The 22,835-nt window shown below is 41.9% G+C and overlaps 1 protein-coding gene across 1 annotated transcript in view; it reads left to right on the top strand.

The window, feature by feature from the left end:
* Window positions 1-21,741, top strand: part of ELOVL7 (ELOVL fatty acid elongase 7) — a 40,040-nt gene extending 18,299 nt beyond the window's left edge. Inside the window, exons 2-8 of the mRNA XM_053408129.1 lie at window positions 6,725-6,814; window positions 9,967-10,157; window positions 12,007-12,087; window positions 12,873-12,929; window positions 14,637-14,742; window positions 19,944-20,080; window positions 21,034-21,741. Coding sequence (XP_053264104.1) covers window positions 6,751-6,814; window positions 9,967-10,157; window positions 12,007-12,087; window positions 12,873-12,929; window positions 14,637-14,742; window positions 19,944-20,080; window positions 21,034-21,243 — 846 coding nt within the window. The 5' untranslated portion in view covers window positions 6,725-6,750 and the 3' untranslated portion in view covers window positions 21,244-21,741. The remainder of the gene's footprint in view (window positions 1-6,724; window positions 6,815-9,966; window positions 10,158-12,006; window positions 12,088-12,872; window positions 12,930-14,636; window positions 14,743-19,943; window positions 20,081-21,033) is intronic.
* The last annotated feature ends 1,094 nt before the right edge of the window (window positions 21,742-22,835 follow it).

Genomic DNA, 22,835 nt, shown 5'->3' with positions numbered 1-22,835 from the left:
GAAATTAGGAATGCTACCTGGGGCTGCTGATGGTGTTTGTAGCCTAGAACACTGGAGGGCACCAAGTTGGTGAAGGCTGCCATACAGGCCTGCTTCAGAGTAGACTTGTATAGGATTGCATACTATTTTTTTCTATCATTTAGGTTAATCAGCTAAACCTTTCAGTTTACTAAAAGCTGCTCTGGTCAAGTCAGGTAGCAGTTTTGTAACTTGTACCTGTGTAGCCAGTGTGGTGTCCTCTACATGATGTTGGATTAAAATTTTCTTCTGTTCTGCTGGCATGACCAATTGTGGGAGCTGATGTGAGTTGCAGTTCAGTGACATCTGGGTGACAGCAGGTTGGCTTCCTCTAGTGTGTGCTTTCTGAGCATATGAGCAATATTGAGAGGATATTGCCCTCTCCATTTGGTGTGAATGTGGCCCAGAGGGAGTGGGGAAGGAAAAGAGCAGCTGCAATACTGTCAAGAAGGTGGATCTAATCAAGGGGGGGGTATATCTAAATAATACATCTTTCTCATGGGCCCCCAAATACGAAGCCAACCCAGTCTACATAAAACAAGGTATCTTGTTTTGCTTTTTACTAATATGCATATTTTATAAGTAAAAACCATATGCTTGATTTAAGGTTTTATTTAGTTGGGGGCCAGCCATTCTAAAAATACATAATAACCCACCCATCACAAAGACTCAGGACAGGTAAAAAACCAACACCCTGTTTCACCCAGTAACACTGAATAAAGCCAATTGAAATTTTCCTAGCATGTTCTGAGACTCAAAGGCCAGCCCCAAAGGTAAGCCTTACAACACTTCTTTAAATTAGCAAGGCTTAGGACTGCAATAGAGGGCGTTTCATAGCTGGGAAGAGATGGTATCACTAAAGCCAGAAGAGAAGTAATAATGAATAGGGATAAGATGGAATCATTGCCTTTGAATACTCATTAATTAGTTTTTATCGTGCTGTCTGTCTCTGGTCAGGTAGGGTTTTAAACAAACAGGTACAGGTTTCCATTCTGTTCACTCCCAAGAGACAACAATCATATTTTGTTGTTGGGTAATGCAGGTTTTTGATATCACTTAACCAGTAGTCCTGTTTATTTGGATTTTTTTGTATTTTTAAAACTTTATATCCTGTGTTTTCTTACTGAATGCAAAAATATAGACTACAATAATAATAAAAAATTAAAACAAACACCACAGCAACGAAGTGCATAAAGGGCCAAAGAAATAAAGAGAAAATTCAAAATGTCCTTGTCCCTAGTAGAAGAGCAGGTCTTCATTGGATGGATCTTAAGTTTTGCAGAACTCATATGAGAGAAGGTATACACTAAGATAATTGGGACTAAAGTTGTTCATAGCTTTAAAGTTAAGGAGCACTTTGAATAGGGCTCAACGCAGATTATATGTCTTCTCAATCTAAATACACCATCCAAGGTGGTGCTGGTCCTGATGGAGGGTGAAATGAGAGTTAAGGATGTCCCTATGTCTCTCTCTCCTCCACTCTGTCCCAGGACCATCTGTGGGAAATAGTGGATGAGAAAGGGTTACATGACCTTCCTCTAGCATTTCTGATTTGGTTGAGATTGGAGCCCCTCTTCCCCATTATTCTGAGGTTTGATACCCTGCATTATGTCTTTCTTGGCCCAGGCGTCACCAGCCAACCTTTTGGGACCTGTGGGCCCATATATTTTTTTGCCTTGCAATGGCAGCATACACACATTAGCTGACTTTGAGTGTTTTAAGGACACAATATAAGGAGAGATTTAAAAAAGAAGCCAGCTGTGTGGCACCTTCTAAGTAGCACCTTCTGTGTGGCGCCCTCTAAGTAGCTAAGTACCTCACCAGGCTTGTGAGGTTTGTGGGAGCAGAGGAGAGGCAGTGCCAAGTAAACCCCAGTGTGGTGTAGTGGTTAAGTGTGGTAGACTCGTAATCTGGTGAACTGGGTCTGCGTCTCTGCTCCTCCACATGCAGCTACTGGGTGACCTTGGGCTAGTCACACTTCTTTGAAGTCTCTCAGCCACACTCACCTCACAGAGTGTTTGTTGTGGGGGAGGAAGGGAAAGGAGAATGTTAGCAGCTTTGAGACTCCTTTGGGTAGTGATAAAGCGGGATATCAAATCCAAACTCCTCTTCTTCTTCCTGTGAAACAATCACTGCTGCTTGGTCTGCTTGAGAGAAAGCTGCTGTGGAGGAGTGGCTGGCTGAGTGAGCAACTGGAACATCTGATCCTAGTTCCCAGTGACTGCTAGGCTGTTGGGTTGGGACAGATAAAAAGGGAGCCAGCTGTTGATGGTGTATAGCCCCTGATGGGGAGCTTGTTGGTTTACTGTCCACCTCTTAGATATGACCCTGGTGGTGGCAGCCTCTAGTGTGGTGCTGCAGAATCTTAGGACACTATTCTTGGGGACTTCAATGCCCATGTTGTTTCTGCCTTATCTAGACCAGCCCAGGATTTTGTGGTTGCCATGATAACCATGGGGCTTTTGCAATACATATATGTGTCAGACACAAGCTGCAGGATCTGGAAAAAAATAATAAAGTGAATGGGGTGGTGGTGAGTTATCGTGGATGTCGTGGATGGACCGCTCCCTGATGATGGTTTCATTGCCTGTGACCCTCTCGTCTACCCCCAGAGATTAATGGAAATGGAAGGATTTCCCATGTGGTGCTCCTGCTAATGCCCTAGGTCCACTTTGGAATAGTGAGACAGAGAGGGCTATTGATAAGATTGCCCCTAAGTGCCTTATTCAGCTGCAGAGAGTTTGAGAGGCTCCTTGGCTTTTTGAGAGCACAAGGCAACCAAGCAGGTCAGATGCCACAGGTAAGTCCTGCCATGAAAATGGCCAGGTAGAGAGCCAAGTTGATTACTCCATGGTGGTGGCATCGGCCGAAAGATCATATCTCTCTCAGCCTCTTTCACATCTTTGGTGAATTGCCCAGCACAGCTGCTGAGAGTAGCAAACTGTCTGGTTCAGAACAGGGTTGCATAATAGAAAACGGGCCACTGAGTAGCCTGCTGGGAGGCATCTCTGTAAATCACTTTGAGGGCAAAATCATTCAGATCTGCGCTGAACTCGATGCCATGATTGGTTCAGGTCTGTTGCAGGTCCCTAAAGCACTGTCACTTTGTGGGATCAGTTTTTGACTGTTGCAGCCAAAGGATGTGGGCAGGATGCTTGTGGTGGTGAGGCAGACTGTGTGGTCTTTTGATCCCCACTCATCATGGCTGATAATATCTAGTAACAGGGACTGACTGTATGGGTCCAAGGATTATTTAGTGCCTCACTATGAGAGACAGTTGTGCACTGCCTTGAAAGAGATGGCGGTGCAACCTCTCTTGAAGAGGTCACTGCATTCAGAGGTTTTAGAAAACGGTTACCATGTCTGTAATATTCCCTTGCTGGGCAAAGTGATTGAGAGGGTCTTGGCCAGCTAGCTGCTGGTATGCCTGGAGGAAACAGGCTATCTAGTTTCATTACAGTTTGGTTTCAGGCCTGGTTTTGCCACCAAAAAGCCTTGGTCACCCTGATTAATGACCTATATCAGGAGAGAAACATGCACCCCACAGGGGCAGGAGTTGTCATGGTGGCTCTAGTCCTGCCTTCAGGCTCACTACCAGAAAGTTGTATTAGGGCTTGATCTAGACATTAACCCCCCCCCCAAAAAAAAACAACATTTCAGGAAAACATGTTGTAAAACTCATAATGGGAAACCACGTTGCCAAAGGTTCAAACTCTACAGTGCTATCTGGTGTCACAGTGTTATAACGCATTTAAAATGCTTTTTTTTTATACTAATGTAGCTGAGTCCTAGGAAACATTTGCTTGACTCTGTGGGTTCCCTTAAGGGTCCATTCTGTTTCCTATGTTATTCCACATTCATATAATATCATTGGGAGGTTTCATTCAGGGATTTGTAGCAGCACTCTCTCTTCATTCGGTCTGAATTGGGAAAGGCTGAGAAGATGTTAGACTAGCGTATGTATCTATTCTGCAGAATGATTACAAATTTAGAAACTTGTGGTAGGGGTGGAATATGTTTATCTTTAAATGGGAGCCACTCTCAGTAAGTGCTATGTAGACCCAAATGGATGTTTCAGAATTCCAACTTATAAGTTTATATCTGTCGTGTAGGATTAGGCCCCGGGAAAAAATAGTTTCTCCCTGGGAAACCCAGTATTGATGAGATCACAGCCCTGATCTGGAGTCCTATAAGGGAGAAGAAACCCACAGTGATCTCGCCCTGCTATCGCCTATTGATTCCCAAAGGAATTTGCTTGCCTAACACTTCTTACCTAAATTGATTAAGGGAAACAAGGCATTGTTTGACTTGCATAGCACATAACCAATATTTTGAATACTCTGCAGCAATATGTAAATGCTGTTAATCATGTTATCTGGGCTGACCCAGCCGGATGGGTGGGGTATAAATGATAAAATTATGATGCTGATGATTAAGAGAAACTGTGATTGGGATGGTGTTTGTGAAATATTTTAGTTTGCTTCTTTTGAATGGCTTGAGCAACCCTTTCTTACATCATGGATTTGTTTTAAGAGCTCATTGTAAAATTCACAGTTCCACTGTACTTATTAATGAATTTGGTCATACTGAACTGTCTTGAAGTTTCAGGATGTTAACTTGGCAGCTCAAAGACTTTGTCCTGAGTTTGAAGCCCTTTTGGCATTGTGGTTGGGAAGCTGCTTTTATAGAGCTGGCAGTAAGATTAAGGGGACAAGAAAAGTAAAAAGACTTTGCTGTGCAGTGTCATGCTATCATTACCGTTGACAACCTGGGCATACAGCAGTGGTGGAATTGACCCTGCTTCGCAAATGACTACCCGGTTAGGGTCAACGTTAGGTTTATTAAATATATATCTCTCACTTCCTATTACAAAAAGTCCCAAAGCAAATTACAACCAAAGTAAAAATAATAAAAATAATGTAAGCATGTTAAAAACATTCAAGAATGTAGTACTACTGTAAAAGGGTTCTTTCCCAACAAAACCACTCCACCCTATCTAAGATGAACACCAAAATGAGACAAACATAAAAACAAACATGAAAACAAAATTTCTACTCTAACCTTCTCCCTGATAGGTTGGCTTTCCATTTTCAGGGAGATTTAGTCATTGGACTGTGAGCATTCTAGAATTCTTACAATCCCGTTAGAGGAGTTCTACCATTGGTTCCCTGCATATTTTTGATCTGGACCTTGTTTAGACATGGAAGAGGCAGAGAGTTTGGAAAACAAGCTTGGAGGAAATTTAAGGTTATAATAACCTAAGATGTTGGATAGAAAATAAGGTGTTTTTATAAGCTGTAATGCTTTGAGATAAGGATTTCCTGAACAAATAATTTGAACTGGACTACAAGAAGGGGAGGTATGAGGAGGTCAGAGAAATATGTTATTGAAAATTAAGTATAAGTGAACTATATGTGTTTTTAATTTTTTTTGTTTGTTTTTGTTTGTATAAAAATTTGAAAATTTTAATAAATATCTTTAAAAAAAAAAAAGGAAAACAAGCTTGGAGGACCAATTCGCATGGCCTCTTGGCATGGTTAGAGGAAAGTGGGGCCAAGAATCAATGCAGTGAGTTCTGCTTGTGTTTCTGCTTGCAGCTGTGTGAAAAACATACCAGCAGGGCAGGTCAACCCAGGTCAATGGAAGCCACGTTCCTGCCACTGATAGCAGCTAAACCACCTGGATAAATTGGTCCTATGTCAGGAGTTGCTAAGCTTTGTTTAGTGTGATAGCTGCATTCACCCTTGGCCAAGTCGCCAGGGTCTGTATGCTAGTAGTGGGTGTGGCCACACCTCATGCTTGCATGCACATGCACACATACACAGCCCTTCCCTCAGCTTTTCAGTACAGATCAGTTGATGATAGATTATCACCTCCTCTCTGTCCTTAAATAGATCAATCTGAAGACCAGGGAGGGGGCCATTTGCATTCCAACTTGCTTCCTGGCTTCTGCCCACCCCATCACTGTCTACTTTCCTCCCCTTTTTTCTGCCACCAGCAGAATCAGTAGGATCTTGGGAGGGAAGCAGAAAATTTGCTCAGGGAGCTCATTAAGGATTAGCCAATCTTGAGCTAGTGGTTAGCTGAGATCTACATGGGTTGAACTGACATTCAGCAGATCTAGGGACACCCAGTACAGTCTGGTCTCATTATTATCCTTGCATTTGTCTACTTCCCCCACTCTAAATCCATACATAATAGGTTTAATGCTTAAGACTGCCCTGCCACTTTGTGGCTTCAGCAGATGGAAATGGAAAAGAAAAAGCTGAGCTTAACAACAGAGAAGCTTCTCTTTTTTCCGCAGCATCTGATTGTAGAGTCTTTAAGTTGCACTGGTGAGAATAAGGGCACTCTGATATTATTAAATTGATCTTCACCATAGTAGTGATCCTGAATACTCGGAAAGCCATGTCCATGAAATCCAGCAGGGCTTTCTTCTGGGTAACCATTTTTACAAGTCAGGGATGTGTGTATGTGTGGTTTTTTTTTGTTTTGTTTTTTTTTGGTGTGCAAAGATGAAATTGTGACTGGGGTATGCATTGCATAAAATAGAAAATGAGGTTGATGTTAAATGTCCTTAAACTGTTGCCTAGTGTACACTACAATCAACTTGCTTCCCTGCAACAATTTCATTGACAGTTGTGTGAAGACTTCCACCCTCTTTTTTCTTTGCATATTTTAATATGTCCAATTTATTGCACCTCAGGAGAGATCCTTCTCACCACGGTGGAGATGGCCCTAAACAATCTGACGCTGAAGGCTGCATCGCTTTATGATGAGTGGATTAAAGATGCTGGTAAGTCTTGCTCCACAGTAGTGACTTTCTGTTTTATGGTATTTAACAACAGCTGAAATAGTATTATTAAGAGTATCTATGTAAAACTGAAATGTACAGTTGTTTGCCAGTAGGTCCTTGTGCACTTGGCTATTCCAGGATACGTGGGCATATTGGAAGCTTTGGGAAGGAACAAGTCGGGTGTTAATTTGGGATAATTGAAGATGGAACACAAAATGAGTAATCGATTGCACCAGATGTTTAACAAGTGAGAGATTACATGGTGTTGACTCACCCATGAGTTGCTTCCAGAGAAACAGGATTTACCTTTATGAGTTACATGTTGCACAATGTTTATCAGTCTTTTCAATGTACAGAAAGGTCATGCATACCATTTTACACGTGTATTACTTAACTGAAAAATGAATAAGCAGGTCTTTGCATCCTGTGATTGCTTGAGAGTGCAGAAAAAGCACAATGCAATACTGTCCAAAGGCCCATCTTGTCCAGAATCCTGTTCACAGTGACCAGCCAGATGCCTGTGGGAAGCCCACAAGCAAGACCTGAGCGAAATAACCATCTCCCCACTTGTGATTCCCAGCAACTGACATTGCTTCTGACAGCGGAGGGAGCACATGGCCATTGTGGCTTGTACCCATTGATAGCCCTTTACTGGGTGGTGTGATTGCACTTCTGGAGAATCTATGCAATGTTACTGAATTTGTGGATTCATACAGGCCAAGGATTTTAGGCACAGGATTTTACTTTTTGATGTAGAGCACATGCAAATCCGAGGGACGCGGGTGGCGCTGTGGGTAAAAGCCTCAGCGCCTAGGGCTTGCCGATTGAAAGGTCGGCGGTTCGAATCCCCGCGGCGGGGTGCGCTCCCGTCGTTCGGTCCCAGCGCCTGCCAACCTAGCAGTTCGAAAGCACTCCCGGGTGCAAGTAGATAAATAGGACCGCTTATTGGCGAGAAGGTAAACTGTGTTTCCGTGTGCGGCTCTGGCTCGCCAGAGCAGCGATGTCACGCTGGCCACGTGACCCGGAAGTGTCTCCGGACAGCGCTGGCCCCCGGCCTCTTAAGTGAGATGAGCGCACAACCCTAGAGTCTGTCAAGACTGGCCCGTACGGGCAGGGGTACCTTTACCTTTACCTTACATGCAAATCTATTGGCTGGTTGTCACATCAGGAAAAAGGAATCATTTCTTTTCTCAGTACTGTCAGATCCCTTCTACACACCTCTGGATTGGGATCCCAGCTCTTTTGAATGGAAATGTGTATAAATTAAATTTAGGCGTTCTACAAGGAAAGGATTCTCAAAATACCAGAGTTGTTGTGGCGTTGTTTATTAAGAGTTCCACTGAAGTAGAATGCCAAAGTAATGCTTGTGCAACTATGAAATGGCACATAACTGGTTTCCAGTTTTAGAGCATTAGTTGTCTTGGAATAAGGGATAGATAACCATAAATTCGGGAAAATTTATGATCAAGGTGATGCCTGTACAGCTGTTGAGAACATAGCTGGATCGCAGCTCCATTTAGTCTAGCATCCTGTTTCCAAGAGTGGCCAGCCAGGTGATTCCAGGAAGTCCACACACAGGTCCTGAAAGGCACAGCACGTCCCCTCAGCATCTGGAGGGGCCAAATTGTGCATGCTTGTTCACACACAGGGCCTAATGCCACATTTAGAATACCCCAACAATATGTCAGCAGGATGTACAATACTCATAAGCTCCACACTAATAAGCATCCTAGGAAGACATTAACTGACGCTCCCAAAATTGCTTCTGGCTTTGTTTTACAAACATTTAGTCAAACATGAATATCGCATGTGAACAATTTGTGCATAATGTTTCCTGTTAAAGCCTAGGAGGAAAGGAAGATGGTGCACTTGTGCACTTCTGCCATTCACAAATATTAAAACCTAGAAGGCACTGAGTGCCCTCGCTCTGTGTTTTCACAGTCTTCCACAGAATACCAAGTTGTTTTGTCTCCAAACGAGTCTCCTTTATGAAAGTGTTATGATGCCCACCAAGAATACTTCTTGGATTACTGGATAAACTCAGTGTAAAGAAGACTGTATTATTGGGTCTAGGGAGGGACCAAAGCTGCTATTTCTGAGCAGTGTAGCAATGAGGTTATTTAGGAATCCCATTTGCTAATGGGGATAAATTTAGTACCTGTTTTTAAGAGTATTGCATTAATGTAAAAGAGAAAAAATGAAATATTCTTAGCAGATTGAGGATACTAATGTATATTATATACCAGGCATGTCCAACTTCCAAGAGACTGCTATCTACTCCCACTATAAAAAAACTGGCAGTGATCTCCCCATTGGATTGACCAGAGTTGTAGAGCTTTTTTTTGGGAAGCTTCATCAAAGTTGTTTTTGGGGAGGATTGATCAGAGTTGTTGAGTTTTTTTGGGGGGGGCGCGATTGTTCAGACCCAGCGATCAACAGGTAGATCATGATCGACTAGTTGGACATCCCTATTATATGCCATTGATGATAGGGGTGGATGTTGGACATTCTTGGTGATTTCCCAGTCATTGGGGAGGGATTGGTGGAATATATACATGACCAAGTTACTTCCTTTTAAATCTTGTAAGTATTTTGCTAGACTAGTCAAGTGGGTCAATGAAGGCTAATACTTTATTCTGTTTTGAAATTTGACAGCAATAAAAATACAGGGAATGAGTAAATCAAAGATCCTTCAGATGACCCTGGATTTCAACTGATCATTGGCTGTGCTGGGTAGTCCAGTAACATCAGGCAAGCCTGAGGTTGGCTACTGCTGAAGTAAACGATGCAACTCATCAAACACCAAAATAGTGGCTGCACTAGGTCTCAAATCCAGCCAAAATAGCAAAATTTAATGATGCATTTCAAGAGCGCGTGACTTCTGTTTGTAGTATTCAAGGAAAAAATAACACGGTCATGCCATTGTCAAAAGTTTCTCATTGTTGCAACTTATGGATGCAGGTTTTTGTTTCCTTGTGTAATGTATGCTTTTTGTGTAATGTGGGGAGAAGCTGAGGTAAACAATCAATGTGCCTGTACAGGTGAAAATGTTCGTTCGAATGAACAGCCTATTTTTGCTTAATAATATACTTGATGATTGATTAATCATGGTAGCTGACTGACTTGGTCCTTTTAAACTAAATCTCTTCTAGATCCACGAGTCGATGGCTACCCGCTTATGGCCTCACCTTTTCCACAGACACTTATTCTTGGAGCATATATCTATTTTGTCACCAACCTGGGACCAAAGTTCATGGAGAACAGGAAACCTTTTGATTTGAGGCAATTGATGGTTTTTTACAACTTCATTGTAGTGGCTCTTTCAATTTATATGACTTATGAAGTAAGTATTGCCTAAGAATAGACTCATTATGCCGATTAGATGTGCACAAAGTTTTTTTTGTTTTTGTTTTCCTAAAAATGTTAATGGGTTTCTGCTGTGGGCCAGATTGCAACACCAAAGTTTAGAAACACTTTCATCAAATCTGAATGCCACGATGTGATCCTTTGTTCCCAGGGAAAATCTATTGTCCCTCTTAGCTTTTTGAAGCCTAGGGATTGCCTTCTAAATTGCATTTCCCTCTACCATAGCCTAGCAGTTGGGAAATGCAGCAAATATTTCTGCCAACATGTGAAGCAAATGGATGAGTCCACACTAGGCTTCTATCTCTACTCCTGGGGAAAGTGTGTGTTTGGGGGAGTAAGAATCCTCCTTCCTCCCTTTGTTAACTGTACACGAGTATGCTCCCAGCAACAACATTATCCTAAAAATGACGTGGCTCTTTAATATGTAAAGTCAAAGTTGACAAATCTGTGGGCCCTCCTAAATGGTGGACTTCATCTCTCATCATCTCTGATCATTGGCCATGCTGGCTGGAGTTGATGTGAGTCTTCACAACATTCAGATGGCCACAGGTTTCCCGTTACTGTTCCATAATATTACTGGGCAGAGTAGAAGGACCTGGAGCAGACTTTGCAGGCCCCACAGTGACAAGTGAACAAATTAACCAGGCGGTATATCTGCATCTCTCTTCTTCGCTTCCCTGTATTTATGAGGAGCCAGGTGGGAGAGGGGAATATTAAGCCCCATTCCTTATTATTTCTGCTGGGTAAAATCCCTGTATAGTGATGTCATCTGTGTGCCTTGTTATATATGAGGCAGTGGATGTGCGGACAGGGAAGCACAAGGTATATTTTGCCTGTGAATTGGGAACCTAACTGAGAAGTCACCTAACTATACCTGTAGGTGCAAGCTGTTGAAATAAGAAGCATGACTTTACTGAGCATAGGAAACTGTCTTATACAGAGTTAGACCACTGGTCCATCTAGCTCAGAATCATCTTCTCTGGGTGACTCTGTACGGAGGAGACCTGTTACATGCAAAACATGTTCTCTGTCACTGAGCTATGCTATGAAACTGCTTTTGTGACTTTATATATTTTTTTCTTTGTAGATACTTGAAACAGTCTTTGACTTCTGGGCTGTCTTGTCAATTTTTTCTTCAGTGAGGGCACTTGATCCGTGTATCACAAAAATTTCTTTCTTTTGTAATGCTCATAGTGATCTCCATATTATAATTTTTGCAACCTTTCGTTTCAGTAAGATGCTTCTGATTATACAGCCTTGGTAATAAGTATCCAAATGTTTGCATACTTAAAAATATATTTAGTAGTTTCCCTGCCAAATGCACCTCGGTAAAAATAATGGACAACAGGAACAACTGGAAAAAGAAATAAATCCACTTCCAGTTACTATTAACTTTGCCTGGAATAACCTCTTTGCTGCCCTAGTGACAGGGCAAGTAGCTTTTTACACCTGTTGTGATAGAAGTAAAAAAAACAAAAGCAAAAAACAAAACCTACTTCTGAACCCTTTAGATATACAAAGTTCATGATGGTGTTTTTTTCAATTGCATAATCAATGTTTCATTAATTTTTTTGACTGAACACTATGTATGTATATGTTTTTGGCTAACAGAACTGAAACATTTGTTGAGACTTCTAGAAGTGCTAACTGTTTAGATTATACAGATTGGGCCAATCTGTATAATCTAAAACATACACATGGATTGTGTTCAGTCCAAAAAAAAACATTGATCATGCAATTGGAAAAAAATACCCCTGAACTTTGTATATCTAAATAAATTATTGTTACTGTTATTGTTATGAATCATTATCTTCTTCCATCTACAGTTCCTTATGTCTGGCTGGGCTACAGGCTATACCTATCGCTGTGACATAGTTGATTACTCCAGGTCACCTATGGCTCTAAGGGTGAGTCATGTAATGACTTTATTGTGATTCACAAAGTTCCAGGAATGTGTGCTGTCATTTGACTGCATTGGCTACAACAGAAGAGTTGCAAATGAATGTGTGTATATATGTGTAATGAAAAGAGCAGCCATAAGAAGCATGGACACCAATGCAGCTTTTTACATACATGCAGAAAAGATTTGCTGTGTGCGTGTGTGTGTGTGTGTGTGTGTGAGAGAGAGAGAGAGAGAGAGAGAGAGAGAGGGAGAAAGAAAGTTTAACTAGCACCTTCCCATTGCATTGCAGAAGCTTTTAAAAGGTTTTTGTGGGCACTGCATGCTGCTGTGTAGGAAATATACAGAAGCTCCACTCTCTGTGTGTACAGTCGTACCTTGGTTCTCGAACAGCTTAGTTGCTGAACAAATCAGTTTCCAAATGCCGCAAACTCGGAAGTGTTCCGGTTTACTAATGTTTTTCAGAAGCTGAACGTCCGACGCGACTTCCCCTTGACTGCAGAAAGCTCCTGCAGCCAATTGGAAGCCACACCTTGGTTTTTGAATGGTTTCAGGAGTCAAACGGACTGGACTCCCGGACGGATTAAGTATGAGAACCAAGGTACCACTGTATACCCTCCCTGGTGTTTCCTTGGATTGTATCACCTGGTGAATGGTAATGAGGTGCACCATGAAGCTGTTGCACATAAATTCATCACTGAAAGCTTGAAAAACCTTCATAAAGTTCAACTAAGGTTAGATTTGAGCTCCATTATGTTTTCAGTTTTTAACACATCTTTTTCTTCTCTGCAGATGGTTCGTGCCTGCTACTTGTATTATTTCTCGAAATTCATTGAATTGCTAGACACGGTAAGCAAGATCGTAGAATCTAACAAGTGAATGAGGAGCACCTTTGTATACTTCAGATTGTTCTTTGCGTATTGTATTTCTCCTTTGCCATGAGGTGGGGTTGTGTTAACTCCACTGTGTGGATGTAAACTTTCCACATGCTGTAATTTATTTGAGTGGTGAGGACACCTGGAGAACCTTTTATTTTTTCTTCCTCATTGAGAGAAGCAGGGAAGTTTGTGTGGGTGGGAAGGCTTCCATAATAATTGCTTCCCATAGTGATGATGTCTGTAGTTTAGTCAACTATGTTTAGCCTTCAAGTTTCTAAGACTTTGTTCATGGAGAATAAGGCTCTCAGTGACTACTAGTCACCATGGCTACATTCTCTCTTTACTATGCCGCAGAATACAGTGGTATCTCAGTTCTCAAACGTCTCTATTGACAAATGTTTCCGAACCTGAACACCAAAGACTCGGAAGTAAATGCTTCCATTTTCAAACACGCCTCGGAAGTCGAACGGCTTCCCCTGCGTGTTTTTCAATTTTCTCAGTTGAATTTGCTGACAGCCCTTTGCACCTCAGTTTTCGAATGTTTCGGAACTTGAACAGTCTTCCAGAATGGATTATATTCGAGAACCGAGGTACCACTGTACCAGTGGCTGGGAATCATTGGTAGTGTTCTACTCAGATCCTGCTTCTGGGCTTCCCGGGGGCATCTGGTTGACTACTGTTAGAACAAGTTTTAGGAGCAGATGGGTACTTCAGCCTGATCCAACAGGGTTCTTCTCAATGTGTTATGATTAGTCTCTAAGAAATCAATGTAGTGTTTATTGAGCTGATACATAGCTTGCAGTATTGCACCAGACTCTCCACTCCAAAAAATAAAAATTAAAAAACCCAGTAGCAGATGAGCTGTGGCTAGAACAACAGCAGCACAAGGCTGCTTTCCAAACAAACCATGTGAAAGTTGGTATGTCTTTTTAAAATACTGGACACCAGTGCAGCGGCAGAGCAAGCCGATTGGGCGCCTGGGACGGCACATGTGCCTTGTGTCCAGGGCCAGGCCAGTCACCCGTGGCGAAGGGCAAGCTGGGGCACTCTGTGGAGCCTCCGAGGAGTCTGCCTGCCTCCTCCCCCTTAGCTGCCCTACAGCTGAGGGGGAGGCGGCAGGCGGACCATTTGGGGCAGCGCGGAGCCTGCAGGCGCCCAAGCCACCGCGTCACTCCCAGGAGAGACGTGTGGCTCGGGTGCACTGCAGGCCCCCTATGAGTGCTGCCCAGCATTTTGTCACCCCCCTCAGAGGTGACACTCGGAGCAGCCCACCCCCACCGCACGCCCTTCGTCCACCCCTGCACCAGTGTGTGTGTGTGTGTGTGGTGGGGAGACGCACAGTGCAAGTGACAAATCACAAGGGTGCATTGTGAGCAGATTGAGCTGTAGATTGTGTGGAAAAACTGGTGTTCTATTTACTGTACTCCAGTGACTCTGAAACCACCTGCATCTTCTGTAAAACAAAAGCCAACAGATTATTTATTTATTTACTCTAGCAACTATTTTGGGCAGTAGTATGTGTAGTCAGTACTAATAGTCATGGAACGGCAGTGTGAATAAATGCATTTTTATACATGCCATGAAAACATGATGAGCTATTCAGCGCACAGACCGAATTGCGCACGCTGCTGACGTTAAGTGTGACTTGCAGTAATAATACCTCTTTAAATCGTTCCAGATCTTCTTTGTGCTCCGAAAGAAGAATGCCCAAATTACGTTTCTCCATGTATTCCATCACACAATCATGCCTTGGACCTGGTGGTTTGGAGTCAAATTTGCTCCAGGTAGTTCCGATTCTAAATTGAAACTTGCTTTTATAAATAATACAATGTTTCTAAGTGGAAGTTTCTTTCTTTCTGCTGCTTTACGTATGGGGGTTTCCTTAAAATTCTATGCATGCACCCCACCTGCTTTAGAAAGTCATGTATACGTATCAACTTTTCCCAGGTAGGTGGTGTTGGTATTTCACTCTGCCAAATTTTGTCTCTGGCTGGTTCCTGCAACTGGGTAGCGAAACAAAGGACAACTTGCACAAGGCTTTTTGTTTAAAGTGTCACAGAGGAAAAGGCAAACAATACAAAGATTCTGAAGCAAGTGTATCATTTAAACCTATTAAGGTTTCTTACTTGACTCAACACATTGACTGGTTCCAGCACAGAATTAGGTGCTCTTAAACATATTGGCTTAAATTAGCATAGGAATGCCAAGCTCTCTCTTGGATTAAGAACTTTGTTTTTCTCCCGATTTTAGCTTTGCAGCTTTAGCAGTTTATTGATAGTGGCGTTTGACCAGTAGTTCCATCCGATTTCTAGTTTCCTTTCCCACCCTATTATGTAACCCTTGAATGTTCTCAAGCCCCAAATCCCTAGCAAGCTGAAATCTTTTGGAAGCATTAGCATAGCTGCAACAAGTTATTTACTTTGAATTATGCAAACCCCTTTCTTTTGCATGTTGGTTCGCCTTCTCTGCCTTTGAAGGGTGCCTGTCGAAACTGGAAACACCTGGGCAAAAAAAGGAGGTACAGAAAGGAGAGCAGTGGGCCATAGGGAAAACTATAGGTTTTCCTAACTTCCTAACGCAAAGACCATGTAAAAAAAAAATCCCATCTAAAGGTTGCATTGTGCTTTTAAAGGCATTCAGAAGACTATTTTATTTAAAAAAAAATTAGAAGACAATTTCTGACCTGTGTTCTATTGCCAGATTACTATTGTTCTCAGATTCATATTAGCTGCATGCTGGGACTTGACACATTTCATAGATAGCTTCTCTTGAAGGGGTGGGGGTGGTAGATGGTAATAATCTGGACATCTCATCTAACCTGGGGAGCCTGTGGCAATGTTGCCTTGGGAGAAGCCTGTTAATAACAGTGGTAGTAATGATGATGGCAATTATATTATTAATAATATAGTGTCATTAGTTTATTCACTGCCTTCTACACAATTGGCTCAAGGAGATATACGGTGAAACAGCAAAAATAAAGTTATTATCACAGCAGATATATTTAGAACAAGACATGTTTAGCTTTCATAAATGTGTGCTCTCTTCTTTGGAAGGCTATATTAGATCTTGACAAATGAAATAATGCCCTCTATTATCCCTTGGAAGAGTAGTGATGTATTCCATCCTATTTACTCTTCTTTTTTTGGCTTTTAAAAATGATTAGCTTAATGCTGCCTAATACTAATTTATGTTAATCCAAGTGTTTGCCATGAGGTCTTTTTTAATGGATCTTTCTGTGGACAGAAATTGAGTACTTTTGAGTGAGATGTCCTTGTGTTAATCAGCATTGTGAACCCTCCCAGTTAATGTTCTTTGGGTTTTTTGCTTTTAAAACTTTTGGCCTTCGTTATAGGATAGTGGTCGTCCAAAATGGCAATAGAATCATCCAAAACATCACAATGGTCCAGTTCCCACACTGCAGTGAACTAGTTAATAGTTTTACCATGAAGCTGCTGATCTGGCCTCCATGCTTAGCACTTAGGAGAAACAAACCTGGCTTAGGTTAGAATTTGAAGTAGCACTAAGGAGATTGTTAACTCATTGCAAGCATTTCTGCTTGTCTAACGGAATGATACCACCTCTCTTTCCTCTTCATGCTGTTCTGGGCTTCTCTCAAATGCCTCTGCCACCAATTTGGGCAGGGGGAAAAAGCCACATTGTGCTAGCAGAACTTGTCACACTGCCTCCCACTAGTTCAACTAGATAGGGGAATCTAGCTCCAAGTGTTATGTCTGAACTAGAAATCTCCCTGCCCCCGCCCCCGCCGGAAAAGATGACTATCAGTAAGTCAAGAACGAACTGTGACCAGTTCAGACATAATAATAAGTAAGGAATTATCATTTGCTCTTCCTTGCATGTAGATGGGAGAGAAAGCATCCCAAATGGGTAGCAATTATTTACTGAAGGAGTAGCTAACCTGTGGCCCTCCAAATGCTGTTGGGACCCAGCTCCCATCAGCCCCAGCCAGCCTAGCCAAGGATCAGGAATGGCAGTGGAGTTGAAGTCCAACATCTAGAAGGCCACAGACAAGTCACACCTGGTTTACCACGATGTGAACAAGGTCAATAACTGCTAGTTTGTGGCACAAAGCAGAAATAGTCATCCACTTGCATCCACCTGAATTTTAACTGTAGTCTTAGTTGAGTGCTGCCACAGTCCAGATTGATGTACCCAATAGCAAGAGGTTTTGAAGGAGTGGGTCTTCTGTGAAGTGCATGTCTTATTTCGCTCCTTGGGTTTGATGGGCTTTAGAATAAAGTAAAAAGTGTTTGATAATAAGCAGTTACCAAGAGAAGAACTGCATTCCCCCCCCAGTAGAGAACACAGTGTGTTTAGATCTCATTTGCGAAACGACATTAAAGAACAGGAGATCCTTTCCATACACTTTGCATGTATTGCCCTACTATGCACCTGAAGAAGGCAATTGCCCATAAGAGTTAATGCCACTATAAGCCAGCAGTAAAACGTTTAACAATATTCCCTTACACACACACACAAACACACACACCCCTCAAGTTCTGTGTGGGATTATTTGGCAGGCTTCCTTGCTTGAGTAATTTGGATATTCCTGCTAAACTGGCTTCATGAAAATGCAAATCCTTCAGGCACTATTGCATATCAGTAGGTTGCGAGTCTCCATTTTTGGCTTAGGAGAGATTGCTTTTCTGGTTTCTGCATGCGAGTTTTAATTATTCCACAGCACACACAGAGAGAGATGATTTCTGTCATTGCAGCTTATGTGTGATGGATGTGACTCTTGTGGTAAGGTTAGGCACTTCAGAAATTAGGAGAATCTTCAAGGCTGCCACCCCAAATACATAAAGCCAACTGCCCTTTATTAACAGAATTTAGTATGCAGTATTTTGCACAAGTCCTATGTGTCAAATGTGGACCACCCTGCCCATTATGATGAAAACCACCAAATTATATTGTTGCCATTTAAAAGGGGCCAAGTGTCAGTTCTCAGTAAACTAGTTTTGTAATCTGGAAACTGCTTATGACTCTATTCTAGAGCGAGACTTCAGCCTCACTCAGCCATGGGGGAAATGCTTGCTTGAGTTAACACTTGTGTTGCACCGACCAGCTACTTTCCCCTGATTTTTTGTTTATTTAAAAAACCTTATTTAAATCTTTTAAATTTCATAATCAAAAGTACACAAAACAATTTTTTATATAAAAAACACATTTATTTCTTGTTTTGATTAACTGCTTTTAGATGTCCTTAATTGCTTTTAAATGTTTTTGATATATTTTTATTTTAATTATATTATTTTACTACGATGTTTGGCACCCTGGGGGAAAATAGTAATTTAATTAATAGTACTTGTTAATAATAATAGACTTTTTAAGCACCACATGCCTTTTGCTCATACAAGCTGCCCATTTGCTTGTGCTGCAGAGGGAGGAGCAATCAAACCAAGAAGTGCTTCTTCCAAACCAGGACACCTATGGTTGCCACCTTTTGGAACGAGACAGGATATTAAGCCAGTTGGTTTAATAGTATGGCTTGTTCCAAAGCTGAAAATGAAATGGGAAACTCTGGTTAATGATACACTTTCTGGATTGTTTGTACCACAAAGGGGCTGGAAAAGAACTTGTTCATAGCTCTGCTGTGATTGTCTGACCAGGCAGCTAATGCTTTCTTTCAACTTTTTGTCTGCATCAACTTACTTTTCTCCACTTTTAACTGATGCACCAGTCTTGAACCCGCATGCATTTCCAGAAATGAGAAGTGCTGAACACCTCGAAGTTCATGGTTGTGAGGCAGCCTAAACAGGGGCAGCAAGCAGTGAGAATGTGAGTTTGAATATAAAGAGGAGGGTATGGGAGAGTGAGTTAGGGAAATCTTAAAAATATGGCACAAGAATAGTTGGAAACGAATTCAAAGGAGCTTGGACCTATTCCAAGTGTGCATGTCAAGATTTCCAAAACTGGTTCAAGTTCTTATCTGAAGACAGTAATTTCAGGGTAACATAACTAAAACAAGTGAGGACCTGCAAAATGAAGCTCAGCATTTATTTTGCCTGAACAGGTGCTGATTAGCTGCAATTTAAATACCGTCCATAGGCTGAGGACAGAATGCCCAAATTAGGCCACTATCCTGTGTCTCAGTATTGCAGGGCAGGAGGCACACCCAGATTGATTGATTATGTTACTGCATGTGAAGATATTGATTGCAGTGTTGAACCTGGATTGGGGATACTAGAGTTTAAATTGTCACTAAACTGCCTTCAGCCCTGAAGGTACACTCTTAAACCATCTTCCGAGACAGTCAACCACTTGCCAGCTCTCAACCTAGCCCAGGGGCAGCTATTTTGGTTCCCTCCTAAGGTTGCTGAACTCCCTTACTCCCATTAGCCCCAACCAGCAAGGATGATTGGTAGGGGCGATAGGAGTTGGAAGTCCAGCAGCTCTTGGAGGGCATCACAGTAGCTTACCTCTCAAGGTTATTTTGAGGACAGAGTGGGTGGAATGTGTGCTGCCCTGAGCTCCTGGGAGGAAAGACGAGATATTAATGTCATAGGAAAATATATACACAGTATAAAGCATGAAAGTATGTGGACTTTCCATACATAGGTTTTGATTAGGTACAAGGATATTGCTGTTTCTACTGAAGTGCTAGAGGGCTCCAATGCCTGCTTTAATGTGTGCAGAAGGCTTTTAATAAGAGCTGTTGCTTCTCTATAGTCTATAGATGTCTACTCTATAGATGTAGAGCGGGTATAGAGGCTCTGTAACAACAGAGTTGGCATATATGATGCAATCCATAGATACATTTACAGCCACTGCATGAAGCTTCTGCCTCACAGAATTATTTCTGTTAATGACAGCCACGCCATTATGGTTGCATACAAAGCGATCGCAAGGTTACCAGAGACAGCCTCAAGTTTTGCTTTTCTTTGCCTCATATATCTGATTTGTCCCAGATGATGTACTTTGGATTGGTAGTAGATTGTTTCAAGACTGGATTTTGTTCTACTCACAGGTGGCTTGGGAACATTCCATGGTATGTTGAACTGTGTTGTGCATGTGATCATGTACACCTACTATGGACTCTGTTGCTTGGGACCAGCTTACCACAAATACTTGTGGTGGAAGAAGCATCTGACGACTATACAACTGGTGAGTAACTTTCAGAACACATAGGGGAAAGCTAGATTATCTGTTAGGGGTAGGTTGACTTTAGGTAAAGGGACCCCTGACCATTAGCTCCAGTTGTGGATGACTCTGGGATTGCAGCGCTCATCTCGCTTTATTGGCTGAGGGAGCCGGCGTACAGCTTCCAGTTCATGTGGCCAGCATGACTAAGCCACTTCTGGCGAACCAGAGCAGTGCACGGAAACACCATTTACTTTCCCGCCAGAGCAGTACCTATTTATCTACTTGCACTTTGATGTGCTTTCGAACTGCTAGGTTGGCAGGAGCAGAGACCAAGCAATGGGAGCTCACTCCATCACGGGGATTCGAACTGCCAACCTTCTGATCGGCAAGCCCTAGGCTCTGTGGTTTAACCTACAGATGCATATGAATGCTGTAAACGGCTGTGAGCTAGCTGAACTCATTGCATGGCCTGTGCACCCTGTTTCCTGAACTGCTACCATTTAGCCTGACCTCCCAGAGAAGATTAAAAACTCTTTAACAATGGGGTTTTGGATGCAGCAGATCCAAAGAAACATCCAATTTGGGGGCTGCCAGGAACTCACCACTTGCCTAGCCAAAACAGGTCTCTGTCATGGTGAAAACCTTTTAACCATTAGGACTCTTCTCCACCAATAGAGGCCCTCAGAGAGGCACCCTAGTTCCTTCTCCACAATTTATGGGGTGGTGGTAACTGTAAGTAAAGCAAAGTAAGGTAAAGTAGTTCCAGTAGCCTGCTTTGAGAGCTGAGCATCATAATACCCTCGCCTCCCCATCGCCAAGGATGTAGAACTAGTTCCGCATAACTATCCTTACTTACGTTTGATGCTTTACACAGAAAGTTTCCTCCTTCGTCTGCTGCAACTCCCCCAACCCCACCTCCACTGTGTGATTAAAACAAACACCTAATGATTTACTATGTTTTTTTTCTGTTTTAGATCCAGTTCATTATGGTTACCGTCCATATAGGACAAATCTACTTTATGGATCATTGCCCATACCAGTATCCAATCTTTATGTTCATCATCTGGCTCTATGGCACTTTGTTTTTAATTCTGTTCATGCACTTTTGGTACCATGCTTACACCAGAGGCAAAAGACCCCCCAAGACATTACAAAACGGCATTACCAGAAACAAAACTGAATGAAAGATTCTGCCACGAAACATGATTGAATGTTTTGACTTGACAATCAAGATGCATAGGTGCACAGCACACACTTGTTTTATACGTGGTTTTCCAAAACAAAACAAAAAACCTTTTATTTTTACTATAAATTATTTGGGATATAATCTTTATGTGGGAGGGAGGGTTAATCTAATGATTAAGAAGAGGCACTGACCTGAAATTTTCAGCACCAATGTACATATTTTTAAAAAATGTATGAAATAAGTTAATACTGAGTTGCACTCTTGGAGATGCATATGAATATTCATTATGGAAATGAAGTGTGCCTGATAAGTATACAAAAGTACTTTGAACACTGACAAAGATACAATTGTTTTGGGCTGGTGTTGTAAATTACTAAGGTCTAAAGGCTACTCAATGAAATGGAATTCAGCTTATCAACTATAGACCTCATTGTCAAATACAGCTACTGTAAACATTAATGTATTTTATAAAACTGTACCATATGAAATACTATGACTATTTAGTCTTAAAAATGACTTTTGTAATTCTAAGGTGCCTTAGGGTATGAAGGAGGTATTGTTGGAAAGGTTGAACTGGTTGCAACGATAATCTCAAGCCTCTTGTTTGAGGGACAATGGTTGTTGCCTGTACCCTGAGCTTAAGCTTGATTTGAACCGAATCATATGTACTTGAGAATATCAGTACCTATGGGTTGCATGTTTCAAGGAAAACTGAAGATGGAAAGAAACTTCCCTTGGATTCTGACCACTACTTAACTTGCAGTGAAAATAATTTGAAGTTTACTGATACTTCCACATGAATGTACGTTAGAATTGGGCTGTAAAATGATACAATGCTTATATCTGTGTATGAAGGACTATGTGCTGCACATCTGGAGCTAGTGTAAACTCTAAGTCCCAAAATGTAAAACATCAAGTTAGTTCCTCTTTGGCAGGAGTGGCAATTCTGTGGTGCTACACCTGCTGCTAAAATCAGTCCCAGCCGCCGAGCCCAAGTGTCAGGGATGATGAACAACAGCTGGAGACCACACAGGTTGGCTACCTCTGTTTTGTAGACATGCATTTCTGCAGGTTGAGCTTCTTGTTGCAAAAAAATAGATCCTGTGAGAGCTCTGACCTCCACCTCTATTTGAAAGGCTAACCCTGTCTCCTTAGCAGTAGTTAGAACACATTCTTCACAGGCAAAAAGGGCCTCCTTAGGTTTTGTCCCTGGCATCTCCATTGAAGGAATCCTGTCAAGGGAAGGACTCCTGTATGAAATCCTAGAGTGCCAATCATTTTTTAAAAAAATTAATGAGTTTCTTACAAAAAAAGAGGAAAAAGGGGCATACACAGACATATAATATAAACGTACATGTTTTGGTTTAGGGGGGGGGAGTAAACAATGAATATTGTATTACATCCTCACCAACTTTCGCATTCCAAAATATAATAAAGATCACCCATCCTTCAACAAACTGTTTTAATATACAATTCATTTTCCGCTCTTTCAACATAGCTCAGTTTATACGTACAAGCGAAATTATTCCTTCCTCTCCATAGATTGAAATCAACATATTTCCTTCTTTGGGCAGGATAGTAACCATTTCA

The sequence above is a fragment of the Podarcis raffonei genome, chromosome 11 (genome assembly GCF_027172205.1).
Source record: "Podarcis raffonei isolate rPodRaf1 chromosome 11, rPodRaf1.pri, whole genome shotgun sequence".
Taxonomy (NCBI): domain Eukaryota; kingdom Metazoa; phylum Chordata; class Lepidosauria; order Squamata; family Lacertidae; genus Podarcis; species Podarcis raffonei.
The sequence above is the reverse complement of the archived record's forward strand: the minus strand, read 5'-3'. Positions and strand labels throughout refer to the sequence as shown.